The following is a 24671-nucleotide window of genomic DNA, read 5'->3' as shown; positions in this document are numbered from 1 at the left end:
TTCAGTATAATAAGTGATAAAAACCAAGTATGTTTTAATAATTATGATTTATAGAGAAACATGCTTGCTTTTATGTAATAACTCTGGAATAAAATAATCCTTAATCATTGCTATAGTGTGCATCTAAAATGTTTCCCGAAGGCCCATGTGTTGAAGGCTCAGTCCTCAGCTTGGCGTTGTTGGGAGGTGGTGGAACCTTTAAGAGGCAAAGTCTAGTAAGAGGGGGTGAGGTCACTAGGGGTGTGGCCTCAAAGGGGATATTGAGACCCTGTCCCTCCTGTTTCTCTTTGCTTCCTAGCTCCAGGAGGTGAGAATCTTTGCTCTACCACACTCTCCCTGTCATGATGTTTTGCTTTGCCACAGGCCCAAAAGCAATGAGGCCAATCAGTCTTGGATGGGAACCACTGAAATCAGGAACCAAAACAAACCTTTCCTCTTTATAAGTTGTTTATCTCAGGTATTTTGTCACAGTGACAGAAAGCTAACACAAGCATACATAAGCTTTTTTAAAATTTTCCTTGAGATTATATAATTTTAGAACCTCATTTTTTAGTGAAATAAAAATAGGGAAAATTAATTTCTTTCTTGACACCTTAGTCTCATCCAAAGCCAAGGTGAATCCATGGCTTCATTAGCTGACCAGAGAAATGAATACAGGGCACCTGAGGGAAAGGAGAGTCAGAGAGGTTTGGTTTTTGGTTTGAGAGGTTTTTGGTTTGAGGTTTGGTCAAGATACTTGATTAAGCTGGCTGTGGTGGCACAGCCTGTAATCCTAGCACAGAGGGAAACTGGGAAAGGAGGGTTACAAGTTCAAGTTCTGCCAAGGCAACTTAGCAAGGCCCTGTTTCCAAATTTTTAAAAAATAGTGGGCTGGGGATGTAGCTCAGAGGTAGAGCACCCTGGGTTCAATCCTCAGTACTGAAAAAGAAATTTTAAAAGGTACTTGACTAAGGACTGTTGATATAGCTCAGTCGTAAGGCATTGGCCTCGGATGCAGGAGCCCCTGGCTTTAATCCCCAGCACCACAAAAAAGATAATGATTAATTGATTAAAATACTAATGAATAAATATTCACAAGAAACTTTGCCAGAAATTGTGGTCCCATTATGAAAGGAAGCAGTACATGCTTTGTGGGATTTTGTCTAAAATGTAAAGCATACAATCTGCAGTGCATACGGGAAGCCACGTAGGTAAAATCAGAACAGGGCCGGGGATTTAGCTCAGTGGTTTCGGCGCCTGCTGCGCAAGCGCAAGGACCCGAGTTCGATCCCCGGTACCAAAAAAAAAATCAGAACAGGGCTACTGATAACAGAGTCCCGGTCTTACCAAAAATAAACGATTCTCAGGCCCTCTCCAAGAGTTGATTGGCTAAAAGTCTTTCCTTGGAACTTGCTTGGGCAGGCAATGTGGGGGCTGGGGTTTCCTCTCAGACTGCTGAGGAGCAATGTGTCCCCTGCCCCTCACACTGACTTTGCAAATCCTACTGCTGCCCCACACCCCCACCTCACAGTGGCTCCACAGGGAGACGAGGCAGCTACAGAAAGACTGAGACAGTCGCCTTAGCCTTCGAGCCTCCTGCAAGACGTGGGCAGTGCCTTAGACCCACTTCTCGCCAAGGGTCATTTTTACTGGAACTGGGTTTGGGTTTGGAGGAGGTTAAGGGGTTAATCTGCCTGCCCCCCACATTTTAAAGCAGAAGTGATTAAAGAAAATGCATGGGAGGGGGGAAAAAACCCAGAAAATTTCCAACTGACTTTATTTGAAACTTTAGACAAGCTTGGATTTTTTTTTTTTTTTTTTTTTTTTTTTTTTTACTGTGAACCTACTCCTAGGTATTCCTAATTCTAGAATGTCTCCTTTTTACTTTTTACTGTTTTGTTTTTGATTTTGGTATCGGGGATCGAACTTGGGACCTTGCAATTGAGAGGCAGGGGGCAGCACCACTGAGCCAAATCCCCAGCACTAGAATGTCTCCTTTTAAAATTGACCCAAAGAGTGATTCCCACCTGTGCCGAGTAATGTTCCCTACGGAGCTGGCATCTGGGCAGCCAGCCTGACTCCTGCACATTCCCTCCTGGTCCTCTCCCGGCCGGCCTGCTGCTCACCTGCATTCATCAGCTCATCTGAGCTATAGCCATAGTTTTCATTCCCACTGTTTGGCTCCGCCTCATGAGCTCCTGTGTTCGTCTTCACATTTGCAGATTTCCTAGAATGTGAGCATTTTCCAAAGTCGAGTGTTAGTCAGTGAGGGGGACCAGGTCTGCGTGGTTACATGTGAAGCATTCTTTTTGTTTTGTTTTGTTTTTTTCTGGTACTGGGGATTGAACGTAAGGCCTTGGCACTTAGCTACATCCCCAGCCCTTTCCCCCAGCCTTCACTAAGTCACTCCCAGCCTGAGCTTGAGCTAGCGATCCTCCTGCCTCAGCCCACCAGAGGGACTACAGGTGTGTGACATTACACCTGGCTGACAAAACCAAAAGTATTTACCATGTAGCCCTTTATAGACCAAGTGTGCCAACACCTGAAATGGAACAAAGCTTGTTGCTGCTTCCTAGGGGAAGGAAATTTGTCCATGGGCATCCGGAGGATTAAAAATATTCTAAGATTTCTAAATATTAAAAGTATTCTGCAACCTTCTAGGAATTTATTCTGGGCAAACAATCCCAGAAATGTGCCAAGACTGGCTGGAAAGAACCTTCACTTATGAACTACCTACATTACTTCTGGACAGTAAAACTGTGGACAATTTTAGTCCTACTTCTTAACTTTGTGCTTAATTTTTTCCATAATAAACATGCACTGATTCTGTAAGAGAAACACGTAAGCTATTTTAATGCGAGCGATGTCTGTGTTGGCCAGCGTCAGTTCTGCGGACACACGGCAAGGGAAAAGGTGCTGCCCGTGGTCAGCCTGTGAGCCTCCCCATCTCCCCCAGGCACAGACAGCGGGGTCTGGTGCCAGAGCTGTGCACTGACAAGGGGCCCCCGCCCTGCATCAGGCCTGCAACAGGCAACATTCTGACCTTCACTGTCCACAGGGAAACGCCAGGAGGTTGTTTTATTTATTTATTTTTTTTGGTACCTGGGATTGAACTCAGGACCTACCTTGTGCTTGCCAGGCAGGCACCGGCACCACTGAGCTAAATCCCCGGCCCAAGGGAGTATTTAACCTCCCTGTATCTCAGTGTTCTCAAATCCAACCTGGAAAAATGGCTTTATAAAATGGTTATAAGAATTAAATAAGATTAAACGCCTCTACAGAGCAAGTCCTCAGTACACAGTGTGTTAGCAGTCATTGTGGCTACCGTCATCATTACACTGTCGCTGTTGTTACTCTCAACCTGCTACCCTAAATAGCTTTGATTGCTGTACTGAGCTTTGAAATACCTTAACACACACAAACACGCACACAAAAAGAAGACAGAACCTGAGATATTGGCACAGCCAACAACCGTGGACCAAAGACTCCAGGCTGTGGGACTGCTGGTGACCACCATCAAGAGAAACACCAGATACATACCAGAGTGGGCTTCCCTCCCCTTCCTGTCCCTGAGCTGGGCCCCAAAGGCTTCTGGGTGATCCTCTGAGATGCTCATCCTTTTGTCACTCACTGCTTACACATTTGGACACTGTACTGCATGCAGCCCAAAGGTGTTTTAAAACCTCAGCATTTAGAAAATTTAGATTCTCTAACGCACACGGTTAGATGTGGCTGTTAGAATACCCAAAGCTGCCTAACACTGCCCCTTGATGCACCTGTGTCTGTGGAAGGACTGCGGACATTCACACTGGTTACAGTGCAGTAGTAAGCCCTGACTCCACTCACTGCCTTCGAAGTGCCCACAGCTGCTGCCAAACTCAGTGGAATGGCGGGAATGCTTCAGCCTTGCCCTCCCCCATGGCAGAACAGGAAGCAAACTCCACCTAACCTGTCTGCCTGAACAGTGCCGTGTGCATCATGGGTATCTCTCTGACTCAGCTCGCTCTGTCTGTATCATCAAAACCCCAGCAAAACCTCTTCCAGGGTCCCCAGCCCCAGCCTTGACACAAAGCAGTACAGTCACAGTGCACAGTGCCCTCTGGTGGAAAGAACTGCAAATGGCAGACATTAGGAAAGCCCAACCCGCCCTAAGTGACCAGAGAGGGCAGCACAGGGAGTCTCTTACCTATATTGTTCTACTGTTATTGCTACCCTGTGAGTCCCAGAACTGCACATGAGTTTTTCACAGTTGTCTATCTTCAGTACTTAATTCTGAACAACATAAATCCTAAAATCCTACAGTTACGTGCACGGATATGTTGGTGGTACTGGTGGTTTGGTTTTCAAAAAGTGATGTCACTTCAAACTTACCTCATTTCATTTTGATAACTAGATTCTGCAAAAAAAAAAAAAAAAAAAAAAGAACAAAATTCCATTAGAAAAATCAGGATACTGATTCTAAAAATAACATTCACGGACTCCTACAGACTCCCGATCATAACAGACCTCCCATTAGTGTTTGTGACTCCATGTGTACTTTTTTTGCTTAAATTCTTTTATTGGTACATTTTAGGTATACAATACGTTTACATTTATCATTGAGTGCTTGTGCCTGTACATGACGTGTCTTGATTCTTATTTTTTCCCTATTCCCTGTGTGTACTTTTAAGCGGCCAATACCTGAAAGATGGTGGGTACCCAGTAAGTACTTGGTGCATACTGAATTTGATTAGAAGTTCATTAAGACTCCACTTGCCAAGGAGTGCTCGGTGTCACCAGTCACCGCTGCCATTCACTCAGGTCTCACTGTGTGCAGGCGCCTGCCAGAACTGTACACAGTGTGGCCTCATTTACTTGCCACAAAACTCAAGAGGTAGGTATTGGTGTCATTGTATTTTAACAGACTAGATGCTATTATATTAGTATTACCCTATTTCTTTAAGCCTAAGATATATTTTCATTTATTTCCTGTATACCAATAGCATCACTCCGTGTAGTTGTGCTATATACTCCCCTCCCCCTAAAAAAAAACCTGTCATTAAATTACTAATGTTTCTAATTGTGGAGTTTTAGACTAGTAGTCTAGAATTTGAAGATGGGGAGTAACAGGACATAAGACCAAATCTCCACATGATGGCTTAGATTTAAAAGGTTCCCCAAAGTCTCATGTGTCCAAAGGACTTGGTCCCCTTTTGAAAGGAGACTGGATCGTGAGGGTTCTAACTCCATCAGTGCATTAATCCATTGATAAGATTGTAATTCAATGGCATTATTGGGAGGTGACAGAAATAGGTGGGGCCTAGTTGAGGAGAGTGGCTCACATGGCACAGACCTTGGGGACTCTATCTGGTCCCCAGTCCTTCCTTTTGGTGTCCTTTTCTTTCTTCTCTCTGGTTGGCATGAAGTGAGAAACCTTCCTTTCCCACACTCTTCTGCCATGATGTTCTGCCTCCCCTGAGGCCACAATAATGGAGCCAGCCAACCATGGACTGAAACCTCTGAAACCATGAGCCAAAGTAAACTTCCCTCCTTTAAGTCCCTTCCTCTGCCCATTGCCATCCCAAGGTCCCCAAGCCAGGCTGAGCAATACCCTCAGCCATTTTTGCCCATTCCTCAATTGACCAGTTGGCACATAAAGAATTCTCCAGGGACCAGGAGAGCAGTAGAAAACACTTTTTAAAACAAATATGCTTCATATTTTAAGCACTAAAATAATCATCATGGGAAAACCCAGAGCTCTATGGGTCCTTGTGTTTATGTTAAGGTGCCATGTAATTTCCACCATGAGCCACGCCTGGTGGTGCAGGGTGGGCATTCTAAGTGGGTCATGGCAGGTCCCTCCTTGTTCATCCCCTCGCCTGGACCTGCTCCAAACAAAGGGGAGAGTACAGCTCACCTTTCCATGGGCTCTTCATCTCAAAGTTAAAGTATAAAATTGAGGACAGATTACAGAAATTTTTAATAAGTTAATTCATTTAATTCTCACAATCAATCTACAAGATAATTATTTTTCCCATGTTGTGGATTAGAAAACTGAAAATCATCCCATCCAGTACCTGTGTGGGCCAACAGCCATTAAGTGACCACCTTCAAAGCTAGTTTAGAGCAGACCAAAGCCTCAGGGCAGCAAAAAGTCCAGGCAACCAGACTCCTCCAACTGTTCCACAAGAGCTGATGTTGAAAATAACTACCCACAGGCATTGAACAATCCAGTCAACTTCTCAGTTGAAACCGAAGTTATTTCAGTAGCTTTCACTGAAACCCAGTGCATTTCACTCGAGTAACCCATCTGTGGTATGCAGGGTAATTCCCAGGTAAAAGCAAACACCCAGCTAATCTAGATCAATAGGAGTTGACTGCTTTTTGACTTCCACTTCCCAAAGAATAAAGCTGTACCACAGAATTAACCCCCAAGGCCAAACCAAATCCATGGTAAGGCTAGACCATCATCCTAGTTAAGGCTAGACCATATGGTTTACCTAGAATGTCTCACTAAGAGAGAGACTCCATATAAAAGAGTTAGCATCATGCCTGGTGTGGGTGTGCACGCACACACACACACACACACACACACAGAGTCTTCATTGGATGGCAGTTAAGCTAATAAGTTAAAAATGCAAGCCACTTGACATACTCAAACATCAAACCTCCACTCTTAAAAATAATTAACTGGAAAATACTCAAATAGAAGTCGATGAGAGAAAGATAAAGATAGACATGTGTCCAGCACTTAGAAAGTTCTGAGCCATCCAGATGACAAAGCATCCTTGACTTTGAAGTCATGAACTGCCACACTCTATGACCAGCCCACTCTGATCCTGACCCCAAGCAAGGGGTCTCACAAGTTTGGTGTGTTCAGGAGTCCTCTTTCAAAGATAATGTGTGATTGATTTTATTAACTTAATTTGTACTCTATTTTATGAACAGAAAAACTTGTTTTTCTTTCTACCACTCCGTGAACATTCACTTGCAAAAAGAAACTTAAAACTGCACAGGACAGAAACAACCTTCTAATGTGTTCGAATGGGTATGATTCTAGAAAAAACAGTTGCATTTAAATGACATATTGCAATAGTCATTCATCCTTGCAAAGAAACACACAAACCAAGTAATTAGTGTCTTGATGACCGGCAAGGATGCAACAGATCCAAGGGAACACCTTTCTCCATCCAACAGCCCCCTCCTTCTCTATGAATTGGACTGTAGCTATTTTCAAATACTTGGAAAGCCAGAATCTCCTTTGTTTTCAGTTTTGTTTTGTCCTTGTTGTCATATTCCCAGCTTTATAAAGGTATGACTGACCAATAAAAATTACATATATTTATAGTGCATAATGCAATGTTTTGATATATGTATGCATTATGAAATTGTTAAATCCATCTAACACCTGTATCACTTCACATATTTAATTACTCTTTATGGTGAGAACATTCAGCAACTTAAAATGCACACTGCCTTGTGACTCTAGGTTTACGGTGAATCTCCAGAGCTGATTTATTCATCCTGCCTAAGCTCATCTGACCGACATATCCCCAGCTCCTCCAAGCCACCCCTGGCCACCACCACTCTACCCTGTTTCAGTAAGTTCAACTTTTGTGGATTCCACATACAGGTGAGACCATGCCATACCTGTCTTTCTGTGCCTGGCTTATTTTACTTCACGTGCTGTCTTCTAAGTTCATCTGCGTTGTCCCAATTGACTGAGTTTCCCCACTTTTGAAGGCTGACCACTATTCCATATGTGCGTATATATTTCACATTTTATTTACCCATTCATCAGTTGATGGCCACGTGGATTGTTTCTATTCCTTGGCTATTGTGATAATGCTTCAAGGAACATGGGAGTCCTTATGTCTCTTTGACTTACTGATTTCATTTTCCTTGGACATATCCAGTAGTGGATCACTGGATTGCAAGCTCGAACTTTTTAAAATTTTTTAAACCTCCACACTGTTTTTTCATAATGGCTGTACATATTTACATTCCTAGCAGCAGCATGCAAGAGTTCGCTTTTCTTCACCCCCTTTTCAACACTTGTCTTCTGACTTTATTTTTTTTTTGGTACCAGGGATTGAACTCAGGTCCCTTCGCTTGTAAGGCAGGCGACAAAACCACCGAGCTAAATCTCCAGCCCTTCTTCTGTCTTTTTGATAAGAGTCATTCTAACAGGTGTGAGGCATATCTTTTGAAAGAGTTGATGAGCACCAAAACTTCAGCTGCTTGTACCCAAAGTTCACAACCACATATAAATTTACATGGAAAAATTACCTTTTTTCTCTTTCTCGGAGACACAACAGCAGCAGAATATTATAATCAAAACAATGATCAGGATCAAAAGCAATGAAAATGATACTGCAAGCAGAACTATGGCCCAGGTAGGCAATGAAGTACTTGGCTTATCAATACTGTCTATAAGGTTAAAAGGAGAAAAAAATATTTTAGTGATATTTTCACCATGTAGGATCATGGATTCTGTCACTTTAAATTGCATTTGTTTTTCCAATAATATAACAATTCAGCCTCCTATAGTTAGGAGCCATAGGCCAACTTCCCTTTAGTGTGTTAATTAAATACAATAACTTCCATCATAATATTTATTGCTGCCAGTATATAATTGCTTAGCAACTCAATCCAAGTGGTAATTATTTATTGCCTCCAACATTCCAGAGAGGTAGATAAAGTTGGACCATGGTGGCAACTCCCTAGGGTTGGAGAAGAGCTTATGCCTTTGTTCAGTCAAGAAATAATGACTAGTCAGCTACTGCTGAACAAAACTGGAGAATGACATTTGTTTCTGTCTTCCACTTTCATATCCTTTGAGATTCCAGAGCTCAAAGGAAATTGGGACACACTGAGGGAAGGTCACTTCTCAAAGAACTTGGAAGCGTGGCTTTTCACAGCAATCTCATTCCTATTCCACCAGAGAATTTATTTCTCATGCACTAGTTGCTTCCATAGCTCTTCAGGAACCACCCTTTTTAGTGTCTATTTTACCTTCTTGTTTTATGCAGTAGTCATGGGGTTGGGAGAAGAAAAAGGTAAGGTGAGGCACAGCAGGGAGGAAATTAAGGGAAGAGAGAAGAGAAGGAAATGGAGAAGAAAACGCCATTTTGATTTTTTGCTTCCATATCTTAGTGCTCTCCAATACTGGTTTTGTGTGGTTATCTAAATTCAAACTTAAATTTATTAAAATAGTGTGCAATTAAGTATTCAATGTCTCAGCTGTACTGTCCACACTTCAAGTGTTCAATGACCACAGTAGGCATTTCTCTCACCACAGAGTCCTACTGGACAGCTTAGCCCAGCCATTGGCTTGTGGGAGCCATGGAAGTTCCCGCAAGACCACTCACCTGTATTTCATTTTTCCCTCCTCAACCATATGGGAGCCAAATCACAGCATACAGGTTGAGCTGTTTAAACCATGAACTGCTATTTAACCCAAATCTGCCACTCAGCTCTCAATGCACAGGTGATAGTTCAATGTTAATGCATGCTCTTGTACTGGATTTTTTAGAAAATAATGACTAAATTCTTTAGTCATTAGAAAATACTAAAAAAAAAAAAAGACCTTCTATGAAGGAACATAAGTTTATTCTGTAAGGGTCATCCAGAACCAGAGGTTAGTGCTGAAAGGTCACCTCAGATGCTCCTTCTTAGAATCTTCCTAGAAACTGACCTTTTGAATGTAGTTTTCTACTCCTATGTAAAAGTTAAATGCTCAAAATCAGTAGTAGGAATGGTACAAGACACTCATTTATGCACTGGTGTCGACAATATCCACCACCTGGAAACTGACTTGTGGGTAAGAAGGAGGCCAACTGCAGAGTGACCCACAGACTTGCCTAAAAACACATGTGGGAATTCAGGAAACTGTGCTTTTGAGAACTATATAATATAAATGATATTTGGTTTTGGCCCTTTATACAAAGCTTGCCTGCAGCATGTGTGTGTGTGTGTGTGTGTGTGTGTGTGTGTGTGTGTGTGTGCTTTAATTTCCTTCTAAGGAATTAAGAAATGTGAAATAATTTTGACAGTTTCTTTTTTAGCATCTTATATTCATTGTCATATCAAATGCATAGGAAATCAATTGCTGTTGTTTCCACTTCTTATATTTCTTCTACTACCTAAACTGAATTTACTTCCCTCCAGGCCAAGGACTTATTTTTCTTATATCCCAAGCACCTGGAACATGTTAGGCATGATGGGTGGGCAGATGGATGGATAGATGGATGGAGAGGTGGGTGGGTGGACGGATGGGTGGATTGATGGACAGATGGGTCAGTGGATGGAGAGACTGACTGAGAAGCTGAGTTCACTTCTGCCTCTACATAGAGAAGTCCATACACCAGGCAGTGAGCTACAGCTAAGCCAAGCCTAGAATTCACCACCCTCACCATATTAAGATGCCTAGAGCAGTAGTGAAAGACTGGAATCAAGGCAAACTCTTCTCCTAATGTCACCTATCTGCACCTCACCTACAACCTTTCTGAGATGAGCTGGGAGGATAGACAGGAAAAGGGATCCCCTAGAAAAGGTGATGGGAAGGGTGTTATGGCTTAGATCTGAGTGTATCCCAAAGGTCTTATGTGTCCAGAGGTGGGGTTTCTAGCAGGTGATCGGATTGGGGGTGTTGTATTCATCAGAGGACTCATCTTCGATGAGTTCAATGGCTGACCTGCTGTTAGGAGGTGGGACCTGTTTGGAGGTGGGTCACTGGGGGTGTGGCCTGAAAGGGTGCATCTCCCTCCCTCGCTCCTTCTTTCTCCGCTTCCTGACCAGGCAGATGTGAGCAGCTTTCCTCCACAGCAACTCTTCTACCATATCATTTGTACCTTGGAGCCAGCAGACCATGGATGGAAAGTATGAGCCAAAGTAAACCTCTCCTCCTTTAAGTTTTGGGTACTGAGTTTTGTGTCCTAGAGACAAGGAAAGTGCTAAGACAGAGGGAACAGAGTTATATCCTTCCCACAGCGCACCTCCCAGGCCCAGAAATGGACACGTCTAGAAAGCAAGCCTGCCTCGTTGCTCCACGGCCAGCAGAATCTTGAGCATCCCCTGGAAAGCTCGTGGCTCAGGCAAATTCAAAGCTCACCTCCAGGGATGCAAAGTGGAGGGGTCTGGAATGGGGCCCCAAGTGATTGGAGTGCAGGTGGCTGGAGAATGGCCAGTGTGCAGTGGGAACACAAAGCAAATGCCCCCAATTATAGGATCCTCTCCCACAGATACATTAATAAATCCAGAAGTGCACCAAGGGCCAGCTGGAGCTGAAGCGAGACCACTGTGTGGAGGCCTTGAGACTCAGGAGCTGCGGGCTTCCTGTCAAGGAACCAGCCACTCTTGTGTTGGGCCGGGGATTTAGCTCAGTGGCTTCGCTGCCTGCTGCGCAAGCACAAGGACGCGAGTTCGATTCTTAGTACCAAAAAAAACAAAAAGATTACATTTGTCAGCCACTCTTGTGTTTAGCTTCCTTGTTACCTTTGGCCTCCAGATCGCTCCAGTAACAACTGTTCCACCAGGCTGTGCAGATGCAGGAGATGTGTGTGAAAGTGAAAGGAGACTGTACAGGACAAGGCAGGGTCACCGTGTGTCCACCTTGCTAGACTCTATGGGCTGAAGTTGGTAGATACTCCATGTTTTCATGGTAAGGGAGCCAGCCTGGCCCAGGAGGTGGGAGACAGGCTTGACTGCTCGTGGCACCCGACAGCACACTTGTTGACGGGCGCAAACACTCCCTGCCAGTGGCCTTTCCTCCCTGCGCTCCAGCCTCTGTCCCCCGTCCGGACCTCACGGCCTCTCCTTGGCCCAGCAGGACAGCCTGCTTTCCCCACAGGGGAACCCCGTCCAGGATGGAAGGCCACCTGGATGGGCTGGTGACTGAGTCACGGGAAGAAAGGAGCCAACCGTGGCATTTTCCTTTCTCTCCTGCCTTAATTTAGCCACCAATTTCAGCAGTGACGACTGTCCTCACCTAACAGCCCCCGGCCTCTGATCAAAGTGGCAGCCGTGTCGGGAGCCACGTTGCCCACTCTCTTGCCTTCCCATCTGCTGTGTCCACACCTCACCGCACTCCAACCTTCCACTTTCACACTAGGACAGCCTGAAGCTTCAGTCTCCCTCTAACCTGGGGAGTTAAGTCAGTAAATTGCCCATGCTAGGCACAAGATTGTGATCCACCCGCCTCAGCTGCCCAGGAGGCTGAGATTACAGGCAAGCACGACCACCTGCAGCTCATTTATCCTGTACTCTGAATATATGTGTACACACATGCATCATGCATATATACATGTTGTGTATACCATGGATATTTTTGCTTCATATAAGACTATTTTTTAAATGAGTGCATTTACAGTGGATTGAAAACAATAAATAATAGTATATATTGATAAAGCCAAAATATATGATGGTGGAAAGAAAATGAAATACCGGAATGACATCATCCATAACCCCACCCCTCCACCAGGCAGATAAGACAGCAGGACAAAGAGCCACATGAACCACCCCAGGGCGCTTCACATGGGTGAGCCCAGGCCCTCCGAGTTGCCCTTCCACTCCGCCGTGCTTCATGTCCAGTGTGGAAAGATTCTGGGAGACAGTTGCCATCTGGGTCTTACATGAAATCAATCTATCTTCAAGAGGGTGGGGACATCCGACTCAGGGTGAAGGAGTCACTTGGAGAGGCCAAGCACATTACTGATAACCAAATCACAGTGATTAAGGAAAGTCATCTCAAAGGTCACACTTCTGTTCCTCCACCCCACTATGTTGAGTTCCTGACTGCACTGTGTGCTCTAACCTCAGCCTGAGATTGTCCTCCTCCAGCTGTGACACAAAGGAGAACAAGATTTCCCAGGTGCTCTTTAAGACAGGCGCAGTTGTACAGGGTGCATGGAATCTCTTGAAACCCACTGCATTAGTACAAATGTCACCACTGTCATGTGCAAAGCTTGCTCCTGTTAAAAAAGGGGCACAGGAGGCTTCTGAATCAATGAAATACAGTAGTAATTGTTTGCGCCCTGTTCTGTGTGCTCTGTCCAGGGATAGTCCTAAGCACTTCATGCATTTCAACCTGCTTTTGTCTTCTAGCAACAATAGCTCTGCAAAGCAGGCACTATTATGACATGCGTTTCTTAGGTGGTAAGACTGAGGCTCAGGTTAAGCACCTTACTCAAAGTCACTCAGCTAGTGAGTGAGTAAGCTGTCTGGTGCCCGGGTCTGTTTGGATAGTAGCACCAGACGAGGCCAGGCTGGAAGGTGGGCCTTAGAGATGTTTTTGAACCTGTTGTCCCCAAACTAATAATTTGAGGACTTTTTTAAAAATTGAAATTCCCAGGTTCTGAGAAGACCAATTCAATCAGAGCTTTGGAGAAGGAGCTGAGCCTCAGGGTCTGCATCCCAGCTCCTCTCCAGACTCGAGCACTGCTCGATTCTTCTCCTGCTCATTGCACAGGTGAGAAAACAGAGCCCCCATGCACAGTATGGAGCAGAAGCCCAGGACCAACCCCACCACCCTTCTGTGGCCCCAAATCACAACCTATCATGGAAATGCATTCCTCACATAAATCACTACAGCCTGCAGGTATGGACTGGACCCTTCAAACATGTTTAGATCAGGAGGGACAAAAAGGACAGAGAGCCATTGGAATTTAAAGGACTAAAGACCTGATAGCCAAAGGCATTACTGGTTGGGGCGGGGGGAGACAGACAGCTGTAACAGACATTATTAGGGAAATTGGGAAAATCTGAATATGGACTGTACAATATCACATGGATATTAAATTTCCTGATTGTCCACTATATTATGGTTCTATGGGAGAATGCCTTTGTGCTTATGACGTGCAGGCTGAGGTATTTAGGGGTGAAGTGTCATAAGGTCTCTAACTCTCAAATTTTCCAGGGGTAAAACCTGAGGAAAAGAGAGAGAGAAATAAGTGTGATGGGATGTGAATATTTAGTGCATGTGGCTGAAGATATATGGGTACTCACTCACTACACTGTGCTTGTAAATGTATAAGGGTTTAAATTGTTCAGAATAAAGCTGGAGAAAGACACACAGGCTAGGCCTGCATTCTAGCTTCATCTTATATACAAGCTTGGCAGGGAATGAGCTAGATTCTTTTGAATTAAACATGACAGAATAAATTAGCCTTGATTTGAACTCAAAACAGCACAGCACAAAAATGCTGACATTGACCAGAACAGGTTTGAGCACCCCAGGGGAGCCATCCCACAGGTCACTTCCAGCCTGGAACGCGTCCTCAGGAAGTAAGCAGAAGAGGTAACCACTTCCCTGAGTGACGACTGCTCCTCATTACTCCAGAGCAAGGGCCTCCCAGAGCTCTCTAGATGAGCAGGAAGAGGAGAGATCCCTGTACTTGACTTTGACTCCTTGGATTTTGGGGGAGGGATGCGGACTGTTTCTCTTGAACATAAATTTGGACTCTGCAGTGACATTTACCTGTTTCCACAGACCTAAGATTGGCTGAGTGTGGGCCTGTTTTACAGCAGCGACTACAGTGGGGTTTGGCAGTTCCAGACCCATTCTGTTTTGTTTATTGTTTGGTCTACAGAGTTACAAAACATTTTAATTAGCTGCCAATATTCAAAAGTTAGGAAAGTTCACATAAAATTACAGATTTCCACCTGCTCATGGAAAACTTAGGGAGTTGACAGTACCGGGTTCACATTTCCTGTGCAACAACCAGCTGGAGCTGCCTTGAGCTGCTCCATGTGGAGGAGGTGCAACACTCCAGCTCTCCCCAGTCCCACCACTCCATCTTCTACTTGCCGCATGTATTCACTCAAGTGATTGTTTCTGTTGTCTGCCTGGTCTCCGGGCACATCTGAGTTGGAGTCAAGATCAGGGCTGTAAACCAAGGGAGCGAGCATGTGCTGGACTGGGGATCCATAAAATTTAACGTGCAGAATCATGGGTGTTTACACAGGTTAGACTCAAAACTGCTTTCTGTGGGTTCACAGAGACATCTGTTATGAGCTGAACCGTGCCCCCCCAAAAACACACCTCACATGCTGAAGTCCTGATTCTCAATACCTCAGACTGTGACCTTGTTTGGAAGCAGATCACTGCAGATATAAGCCAAGCCAAGACAAGGTCACACTGGGGTAGGCGGCCCTGATTCAATAGGACTGTAGTCCTTATGAAACAAGGGAAATCTGGACACACATAGGAGCACACCACTTGGAGACAGAGGCAGGGGACAGGTGATGTTGCTATCCGCCAAGGAGTAGCAAAGATTGCCAGCAACTGCCAGAAATGAGGGGAGAGGCCAGAAACAGATTCGCCCTCATACCCCACAGGAGGAACTCACTCTGCCGACCCCTGGACTCAGACCTGCCAGGCTCCAGAGCTGCGAGACAGCACATTGCTGTTGTTCCAGCCCTGGTCTGTGGTCCTGTGCTACAGCAGCCCCTCTCCAAGTGCCTGCTCATACCTGGTGGGTGGTGTGGATGAGGGAGCAGACCCTGCTGTCCACTGTCTCCATAGACATGGCCCAGTCCAGACAGCACGGTCCCCTTGAGTTGCCTTCTAGTGACAGGTCCCACTCCTGGGTGCTGAGCAGGTTAATTTGGTTAATATTTCAGAAGTGTGTAATACAGAGCCTGGTACTGGGTAAGTGCTGTTTACTATTATTATTTTGCTTTGTGTATAGCTTTGTTCTGAACTTCAGTAGAGCTTAAGGAGTGGTCATTTCATGACAGGAAAAGCTTGGTTCAAGAGAAAAGCTCCTCTTAGTTTCTAGGCCTCACTCTCCAGCCCAGCTCTATGCCCTTGATTACAGCGTGACACCCCTCCATGCTGCCCCTCTTTTGTAAAATGTCTTTACAAAAGTAAATCATCAGGCCTGACCACACCCACCCATCCCATCTCACCCCTGCACCCACTCTCCCACTAAATACGGAGCTCACAGCTCTGCAGGGGGCTTCAGAGGAAGTAGCTGGAGTTTCTAGTACATCAGAGCCCACAGTAGATCGTTCTAGAGGATCTAAACTGTAAAATTATGACCCTTCACCAAGTTAAACAATCTAGAGAGCCTGCACTGTGGATTTTCTGGGTAAAGAATGAAACATGGAGCTGGGTATGGTGGCACATACACGTCTGTGAGCCTAGAACCCTGGGGGACTGAGGGGGGGGGTGCCAAAGTTCAAGCTGAGTCTGGGTGACCTAGCACTTAGCAAGGTTCTGTCTCAAAGTCAAAAATGGACTAAAGGCATAGCTCAGTGTGAAGGCCCTGGCTTCCATTCCCAGTACAAAGCGGGCAGCACCGCAAGCAGGTGAATAAGTCTCCTAAGACCGAAAGAGATCTGTGAGAATTCTAAAAGGAACTGAGTACCTTCCCCAAATGTTAGGAACTGTGCTAGGGTTGGGGTCAAACTGGAGTGGTAGTAAGTAAAAGCTAGAGAAAAAAGTTTCCTTTGAATATTTGCTCTGAACTTGCTCTTTGTGAAAAATAACAGGCAAGACTTCTAAATGGTTTTCAAATGTACTTAAAAGAAGAAAACTTTAAGATGGAATCTTAAAAGCAGTTGAGATCACAGGATCACTAAGGCAACACCATGTCATTGGCCTTCATAGCCACCCCCACCTGAAATCAGAGCCCCCATAGGATTTCCTCAGGCATCACTGATGAAGTAGCATAACACAGAAAATGTAAGCCGGAAGGGCTAGGGTTGTAGCTCAGTGGTGGAGCATTTGCCTAGCCCTCACAAGGCCCTGATTTCTACCCCAGAACCACAATAAATAAATGTATACATAAATAGACAAGCAAGCCTGAGTACCAATTGTTTTGATATAGAGCAGAAAAGCTTCACTTACCTGGCGGAGGCTGAACCGCAGTAAGGTGTACAGTTACAGACTTGCTGGCCTGCAGACCCTTCAGCTCGGCCACACAAGTCAGCGTCCCGTTGCCCTCAGGCGTGATAGCCAGGACACTCACTGCACATGGAAGGTCGCCAGGCTCCAGAAAGGAGTAGCTGGTATGGCTCCCAGGGACACCGAGCTCCCAGGTAATATCCGGGGGTGGGATCCAGCCCAAGGCTTGGCAAGTGACATTACAAGGTTCATCCTCAATAACTACGAGACTATCATTGAGGATGCGCAAGGAGCCCATAACTAAAGAAGAGAAGAGAGAAATGACCGAGGGTGACAGGGCCTCCGGGTTCTACAATTTTTTTTTCAGCGTTTGCTTCAAATCACACTTCATGAGACTCCTTCCCAACCCCAAAAGGCTGTGTCTGTCCCAGAAACCCTCAACTCTGGTTTCATCTGTGTCTTTCTTATGCCTGCCAGGCCCCTGGAAGAAGATGAGATTGCTCATAAGAAAACAATTACAGAGACAATGAATAAATAAAACTCAGGAACCAGGAGTAATAATTAATGGAAAAGAAAAAGGGAAAGAAATAAAACTCAGGAACCAGAGGTAATAATTAATGGGAAAGAAAATGGGAAAAAAATGGGAAAGAATAATTAATGGGAAAGAAATGCATGTGCCCCAGGAGGCTGCACAGTCACTGAGATGGAGTTAAAAACCTGTTGAGCTGTCCTGGGAGTGAAAGCAGAAGGGAAAACAATCTTTATACTCCTTTCTAAGTCAGGAGAACACAGCCCAGAGTGTCCTGGGAAGAACTCTGTCCTGCAGTTTGGGTGTGTCATTTATTTTATTTATTTTTGAGGTCACAAATATTTAAACAGAACTTTTTTGGCATTGTCTTTAAAATGTGGGGGTTTTGGGGGGTTTTTCAGTACCAGGGATTGAACTCGGGTCCTTGCGCTTGTGCAACAGGTAGCAAAACAACTGAGCTAAATCCCCGGCCCTAAAATGTGTTTTGATTTATAAATAACATCAAAATCAAATTAAATGTAATTACAGAAATAGCCAACTTGATCAAGTATGAGAATAATTTACTCAGATAAATTATTTTTAAGGTTTTGTTAAGAACCCACATGCTTGCGTCATAAAATAATAATCCATATTATTTACATATTATTCTTTTTGCTGATATTGCTACAATAACCTGAGGATGGGCTCTGGTAAAGACACAGCCTTAGTGAAATATATAGGCATTGAAATACTCAAATTAACACACCTTACCAACTGCCAGCTGCATAAAATAATGGAAAGAACACTGGAGTAGGAATCAAACACCCTGTTCTCTGTCCTGACACTGCTCCCAAATTGTCACCGTCCTGGGCAAGGGCTGAAACTTTAGACTTCTCTCTTTTGCACCTATCAGTGAGAGAATTTGGCTCGATCACTGTTTCTCAAACATTTTGGTTTCAGTATCTTTTACACTCTTTAAAATTACTGAAGACTCCAAAGACCCTTCATTCATATGGCTGTTTCCATTAATACTATACCTTAAATTACAATTCAATGTTTATTTTTAAATATTTATCTTAAAGTAATGACCTATTACATGTTAGTGTAGATTGACATATTTTCATAAAAATGATATATTTTAGAGCCAAGAAAAATGAAGAGTGACATCATTTTATCTAAACTCAACAGGGCCAGGGATTTAGCTCAGTGGTTCTGATGCCTGCCTCGTAAGCCCAAGAACCTAAGTTCTATCCCCGGTACCAAAAACAAAACAAAACAAAACAAAACTCAACAAGTAGTAGTTTCTTTTTTTTTTTTTTTAGGTAGTGGTTTCTTAGAGGTTACTTGTATTGTGGAACCAGGAAGTAGATCAAGGAAGTTTCATCTCTTTTACATTAAAATCCATTACTACTTTGTAAGATTCTTTTTACACCCCCCCCCAGTACCAGGGATCAAACTCAGGACCTTGCACTCGCAAGGTAGGCGCGGTGCCACTGAGCTAAATCCCCCTGCCATGGCACTTTGGATCTCCTACCCTTCTATGATCTGTTACTATGGTTCACTCATTGGGAAAATGCTGGTCCTGAGCTGTGTAGGTGTCGACCCTCCCAAGGTACAGTGTAAAGTTCCTCTGTGCACTTGTGAGAATGAAGTATAAAAGGCAACTGTCATCTTGGTAAGATAAAAACAGTTGTATTTCCACAGACCAGCTTGGAAGGACCCAGGGGACATTCAGTGAGCAGGGGCCAGACCACATGGAAGTAGATCAACTCGGCTAGATTGTCTTACTCTGAAATGTTAGACTTCCAGTCATTCCTTTCCAGAATATTCTCTTGTAAGACACCTTTGCTAATTCAAGGGTGACTGTGAATGCAACAACAAATGTGGAAAGGATGTGTCCCCTTGTTCTAAAAGGCCTTGTATTTGTCTTTTTGTTGTTCATTGTTTTGTCTTGTTTGATGGAGAGGGGATTTAAGATGACAGACTGTGAAAAATGGCATTTCCTTGGACAGTAGCAGAAGTCCTTGGACTCAGGTTCTTGTGGCCCTCAAAACGCAAGAGGTCTTGAGTTTGACTGGGATTAATTGGTAGACTGGGCAACAGCAGGCCCACACAGCAACCTGAATCTGTCTTTCTCTTCTTCACATACTTGGGATTCAACTTTTCCCCTGGTTTTCATAGAGGTTTCCAGAAGCATGACATACACTTTGTATAAAAATGATTATTAGAATGTTCACATAGATTTGACTCAAATTAGAGTTATGTCAGCTCTCTTTATTTTCCATATTGATATATGGGAAGGAAAAATAAATAATCATTGAGTAATTGGTGAGTGTTTCCTCCTTTTTTGAGTTTCTTTTTCCCTTGAGGGAGACCCTCTTGCTCAAACATTTGTTCTGACTTCTGGGAAGATGGCAGAGTGGTGAACAGCTGAGAAACAGCCTCTCCAAGATTTGGTGTTCAGATGCTAGAATACAGCAACATGAGGAAGAGAAGGAGGGAAGTGGGTTTCTGGGACCCAGTAAGAATCTGAAGTGAAAATTGAAGCCCACAGGGAGAGCAAAGAGAGAGACCTCAACACAGAAGAGGAAGATGGCAAGCAGTGCTTTTTCCCTGAGCCCTGATTCACTGCATGGGAGAGACAGTTCAAACCTGGAGATCCACAGGGACTACTGGCACCCCCAGAGGCCTCTAAGGAGAAATGGACCAGTGGAATGGAGCAGTGGACACAGCAGACTACACAGGCTGGTGAGTTATTTGGGTTCACATGTCTCCCAGGACATGGTGATTGGCCAGTAGCCATCTTGGAGAGAGGCCAACTGAGCTTGGAACTCAGAGCAGCTATAGGCTGGCTCTATCTAGTGACCCCTAGTATCAGGTGAGGCAGAAACGGGTTCAAGTTGCAGAAAGTCAAGGAGTAGAGTTCAAGCCTGCAAAAGGCACACAGAATGTTGCAGGCTGAACAAAATGGGTACCAGCCTCATAGGCAGAAACCAACCTGATCTTCAGTGGAACTAAAGATGCAGGCCTCCTGGGATTATCCACTACCCCACTGTAAATCTACAGCTGACTTGCTGGGATTAATCAACACGGATCTGGGTTCTGTCTGCCCACTCTGACTACCAGTAACAACAGAGACACACCCTGAAGTAGGTATTGTTTCTTCTTTTCTTATTTGTTGTTGTTTTGTTTCTTATTTGTTCTTGTTTTTATATGAGTGTGAACATTGTTTCTAGTTTTCTTGTTGTTGTTCTGTTTTGTTCTTGTTTTTATTTCTTCCTTCTCTCTCTCCCTCCTGTCTTATTTATCAGTTTCCCAGTGCTTGCCTAATCTTTCTTTGTTTTTCCTTGCTTCTAATCTCTTTCTCTTCTTCTGTTTCTCTATTTTCCCCCCAACCCTTTAAAATTTTCTACACTGAGGGTAAAATTGCCTTATTGAGGATATATTTACTGTATACAATTTTCTGGTTTGTTTTAGATTTTGTTATATAACCACAAATAAAGTTCACATGGTTAAAAGTGGCAAATTAATATCACAGTTTGTCATTTTCTAGGGTGTGTTTGATACTATTGTTATTGTTGATTGTACTGATTTAGCCAAGATGACATAATTGTTCTAATCAGTTCTTCTTCTTAGTATGCCAAGCCTGAGATTGCTTAAGGGTCATAAACAATAGTGTAGGCCAGTGCCAAAGAACCAGGGGCTAGCCCAAATAGGTAGCAACTTCTCATCCTCAATAAATTGAAGAGGCAAGATCTTACAACAGACTCAAAACCCAAAAGCCAGCTACACCTGGAAGACATCTCTAAGAAGTTGTCATTTTCTAAGGGTTCTAAATACTAACAGTAAAGTTACATGCCATCAGCAATTCACAAGCATCAACTGAAGAATTAAACTAAAAAAAAAAATGAGAAGACACTTAAGCAAAATTCAACCCCAGACTTCCAGCTCAGCAAAGACAGACCCAGGGGACAATAAGGTGGAACGATTTTAAAGCCACCCACCTGAACTCCCTTCAGTGATAACAGTGGAAGTAACAAAGCAGATAAATGAGGCTCTAGAAAAAAATCAAATCAGAAATAATCTCTCAGATAACTACATAGATGGTGACCATAATGAAAGACATGGGTAATGACTCCAGAGCAGATACAGAATTTTTTAAAAAGTAGAGGCATTTAGGAAAATGATGGAAACTATAAACACCCAACATAGGAAAGAACTGGAATCCATGAAGCAGATTCAAACATATATCCAGAATATTAAAAATTCTATTGGAAGTATATGTAGCAGAATGAGCCAATGTGAGGACAGAATATTGGGAATAGAAGACAGGATAGCAGTTAGCAATTTCTTAAAAATAGCAAGGGACCATGAAAAATCCAACAGCTGCTAGATGATGCAAAAAAGAATAACATAAGATTGACTGGAGTCAACAAAGTAGGAGATATGCAAATGGCATAAAAAACCTGTTCACAGAAGTAATGCAGAAAACTTCCCAAGCATGGAAAAAGAATTTGACATACTGATAAGTGAGGCATATAGAACTCCAATTAGCCATGATAAAAAAAAAAACTACACCAAGGCATATTGTAGTCAAGATTCCAGAAATTCAGCATAAGAACAGAATATTAAAAAGGTATTACAGTAAAGAAACAAATCACCTATAAAGAAAAGCCCATCAGAATCACTGCAGACTTCTCTTGGAGTGAAATATTTCAAGCCCTAAAAGAAAACAACCTCCAACTCAGATTGGTGTGCCCTGCAAAACTATCTTTCAAAATTGATGGAGAAATAAGATACTTCCATGACAAAGAATGCCTGAAGAAATTCATGACCACCAAACCAGCACTCCAAATGTTCTGAAGGACATTCTTGAAAGAAATAAGAAGACTACAACTCCATGAACCCTAACAGAAAGAATCCACCAGGCAAGACAAGTAATTAAACAGAGAGGGGGGAAAGGAACCAACAACAGGAAAATAATATGACAAGGATTAGTCAATATATATCAGTTATAACCATCAATGTAAATGATCTCAATTCACCAATCAGAAGAAACAGACTGGTAAAATGGATCAAGAAGTAAGATCCAATAATATGCTGCATATAAGAAACACATTTAATTCAAGAAGAAATTAATAAGCTGAAAGTCAGAGTATGAAAAACAATATGCCATGCAACAGGAACCCTGAAAAAAGCAAGAGTAGCTATCCTATTTATAGACAAAGTAGATTTCAAGCCAAGACTAAGAGAGACAAAGAAAGTCACTGCATCCTTGTAAAAGGAATGATTTAAAAGGACGAGATAACAATTAAAAATATATATGCACCAAATACCAGCAAACCCAATTATATAAAACAAATATTAATGGACTTAAAAAATCAAATAAGCACTAATACAATTGTAATGCGGGACCTTAATACCCCATTGCCATAAATGCACAGATCAACTACACAAAAAAATCAACAAAGAAATATCAGAACTGAACCAAACTTTTGAACAAATGGACTTAGTAGATGCCTACAGAGTGTTCCACTTCACAACATCAGAATACACATTCTTCTCGGCTCCACACAGGACATTCTCCAAAATAGACCACATACTAGCTTATAGAGCGAGCTTAAGTAAATGCAAAGGAATTGAAATTACCCCATGCATATTATCAGACCGTAGTGCAATGAAACTGGACATCAATGGCAAAAGAAACCACAAAAACTTCATAAACACATGGAATTAAATAACACCCTACTGAACAACCAATGGATCACAGATGAAATTAAAGAAGAAATTAGACAGTTTCTACTATTAAACAATAATGCCATTACAACATACAGGAATTTATGAGATGCACTGAAAGCAGTCAGTCCTATGAGGGAAATTTATAGCAGTGAATTCTCATATCAGACAAACAGATGGGCTGGTGGTTTAGCTCAGTGGTGCCCCACCTGCCTTGCAAGCACAAGGCCCAAGTTCAATCCCTGGTAACAGAAAAAAGAAAGAAAGAAAAAAAAAAAACAGAGCAACTTTAAATAAATAACTTAATGTTGAGCCTCAACTTTCCAAAATAGAAAAAAAAAGAGCAAGTCAAGCCCAAAGCTCATATGAAGGAGAAAATTATAAAGATCAGAGCAGAAATTAATGCAATGGAGACTAAGAAAATAATACAAAGAATCAATGAATCAAAAAGTTGGTTCTTTGAAAGATTAAATAAAATTGACAAACCCTTAGCCAACCTGATAAAAAAAATGAAAGAAAAGACTGAAATCCATGCAATTAGGAATAAAAAGGATGAAATCACAACAGATCCTGCAGAAATCTAAAAGATCGTCAATACCTACTTCAAGAACCTGTATTCTAATAAGATGGAAAACAGAAGAAATGGACAGATTCCTAGATACATATAAGTCACCAAAGCTGAATCTAGAAGATATAAAAACTCTAAATAAACCAGTATCAGTCAATGAAATTGAAGATGTAATTAAAAACCTACCAACAAAGAAAAGTCCAGGTTCTGACGGAGACACTGTTGAATTCTACAAGAAATTTAAAGAAGACCTAATGCTGCTACTTCTCAAGTTCTTTAATGAAATAGAAAGAGAAGCAATACTCCCAAACTCATTCTTGGAAGCAAGTACTGCCCTGATACCAAAACCAGGGAAGGATTCAACCGAAAAAGAGAAATACAGGCCAATCTCCCTGATGAACATAGATGCAAAAATCCTCAATAAGATACTGGTAAACAGAATGCAGCAAATCATCAAGAAGGTTTTATACTATGACCAAGCAGGATTCATCTCAGGGATGCAGGGATGGTTCAACATATGCAAATCAATAAATGTAATACACCATATTAACAGAACCAAAGACAAAAACCATATGATCATCTCAGTAGATGCAGAAAAAGCATTTGATAATGTCCAAACCCATTCATTCTAAAAAGCTTACAGAAAATTAGAATAGATGGTCTTCATCTCAATCTAATAAAAGCCATCCTATGACAAACCAACAGCCAACATCATACTAAATGGACCAAAACTGAAAGCTTTCACTTTAAAATCAGGAACAAGATAAGGATGTCCACTATCACCACTCTTATTCAATATAGTTCTGGAAACATTAACCAGAGCAATTAGACAAGGAAAGGAAATAAAAGGAAGAAGGATAGTAAAGGAAGAAGTTTAAATATCATTATTTGTAAATGACATAATACTCTATAAAAGACCCCCAAAAAATTTACCAAAAGACTTCTATATTTAATAACCAAATTCAGAGGCATAGCTGGATACAAAGTCCACATTCAAAAATCCTTCCTGTACAGGAATAACAAACTCCCTGAGAGAAAAATTAGGGAAAGAA

At 42.7% G+C, this 24671-nt stretch overlaps 1 protein-coding gene across 4 annotated transcripts in view; it reads right to left on the bottom strand.

The window, feature by feature from the left end:
• Positions 1-24671, bottom strand: part of Igsf5 (immunoglobulin superfamily member 5) — a 44178-nt gene that overhangs the window by 5931 nt on the left and 13576 nt on the right. The window contains exons 4-7 of one of the 4 annotated variants that reach the window (XM_004842355.4): positions 16811-17107; positions 8248-8388; positions 4351-4375; positions 2106-2206 (exon numbers count right to left, since the gene is read on the bottom strand). In XM_004842355.4, the coding sequence (XP_004842412.2) occupies positions 2106-2206; positions 4351-4375; positions 8248-8388; positions 16811-17107 (564 nt within the window). The remainder of the gene's footprint in view (positions 1-2105; positions 2207-4350; positions 4376-8247; positions 8389-16810; positions 17108-24671) is intronic. The other 3 variants (XM_004842356.4, XM_004842357.4, XM_087212550.1) reach the window with 3 other exon arrangements.

This window comes from Heterocephalus glaber, unplaced genomic scaffold (assembly GCF_053883595.1).
Source record: "Heterocephalus glaber isolate CG9 unplaced genomic scaffold, H.glaber_assembly_v1.0 deba00000122, whole genome shotgun sequence".
Classification (NCBI taxonomy): domain Eukaryota; kingdom Metazoa; phylum Chordata; class Mammalia; order Rodentia; family Bathyergidae; genus Heterocephalus; species Heterocephalus glaber.
This window is presented reverse-complemented; position numbering and strand designations above follow the sequence as displayed.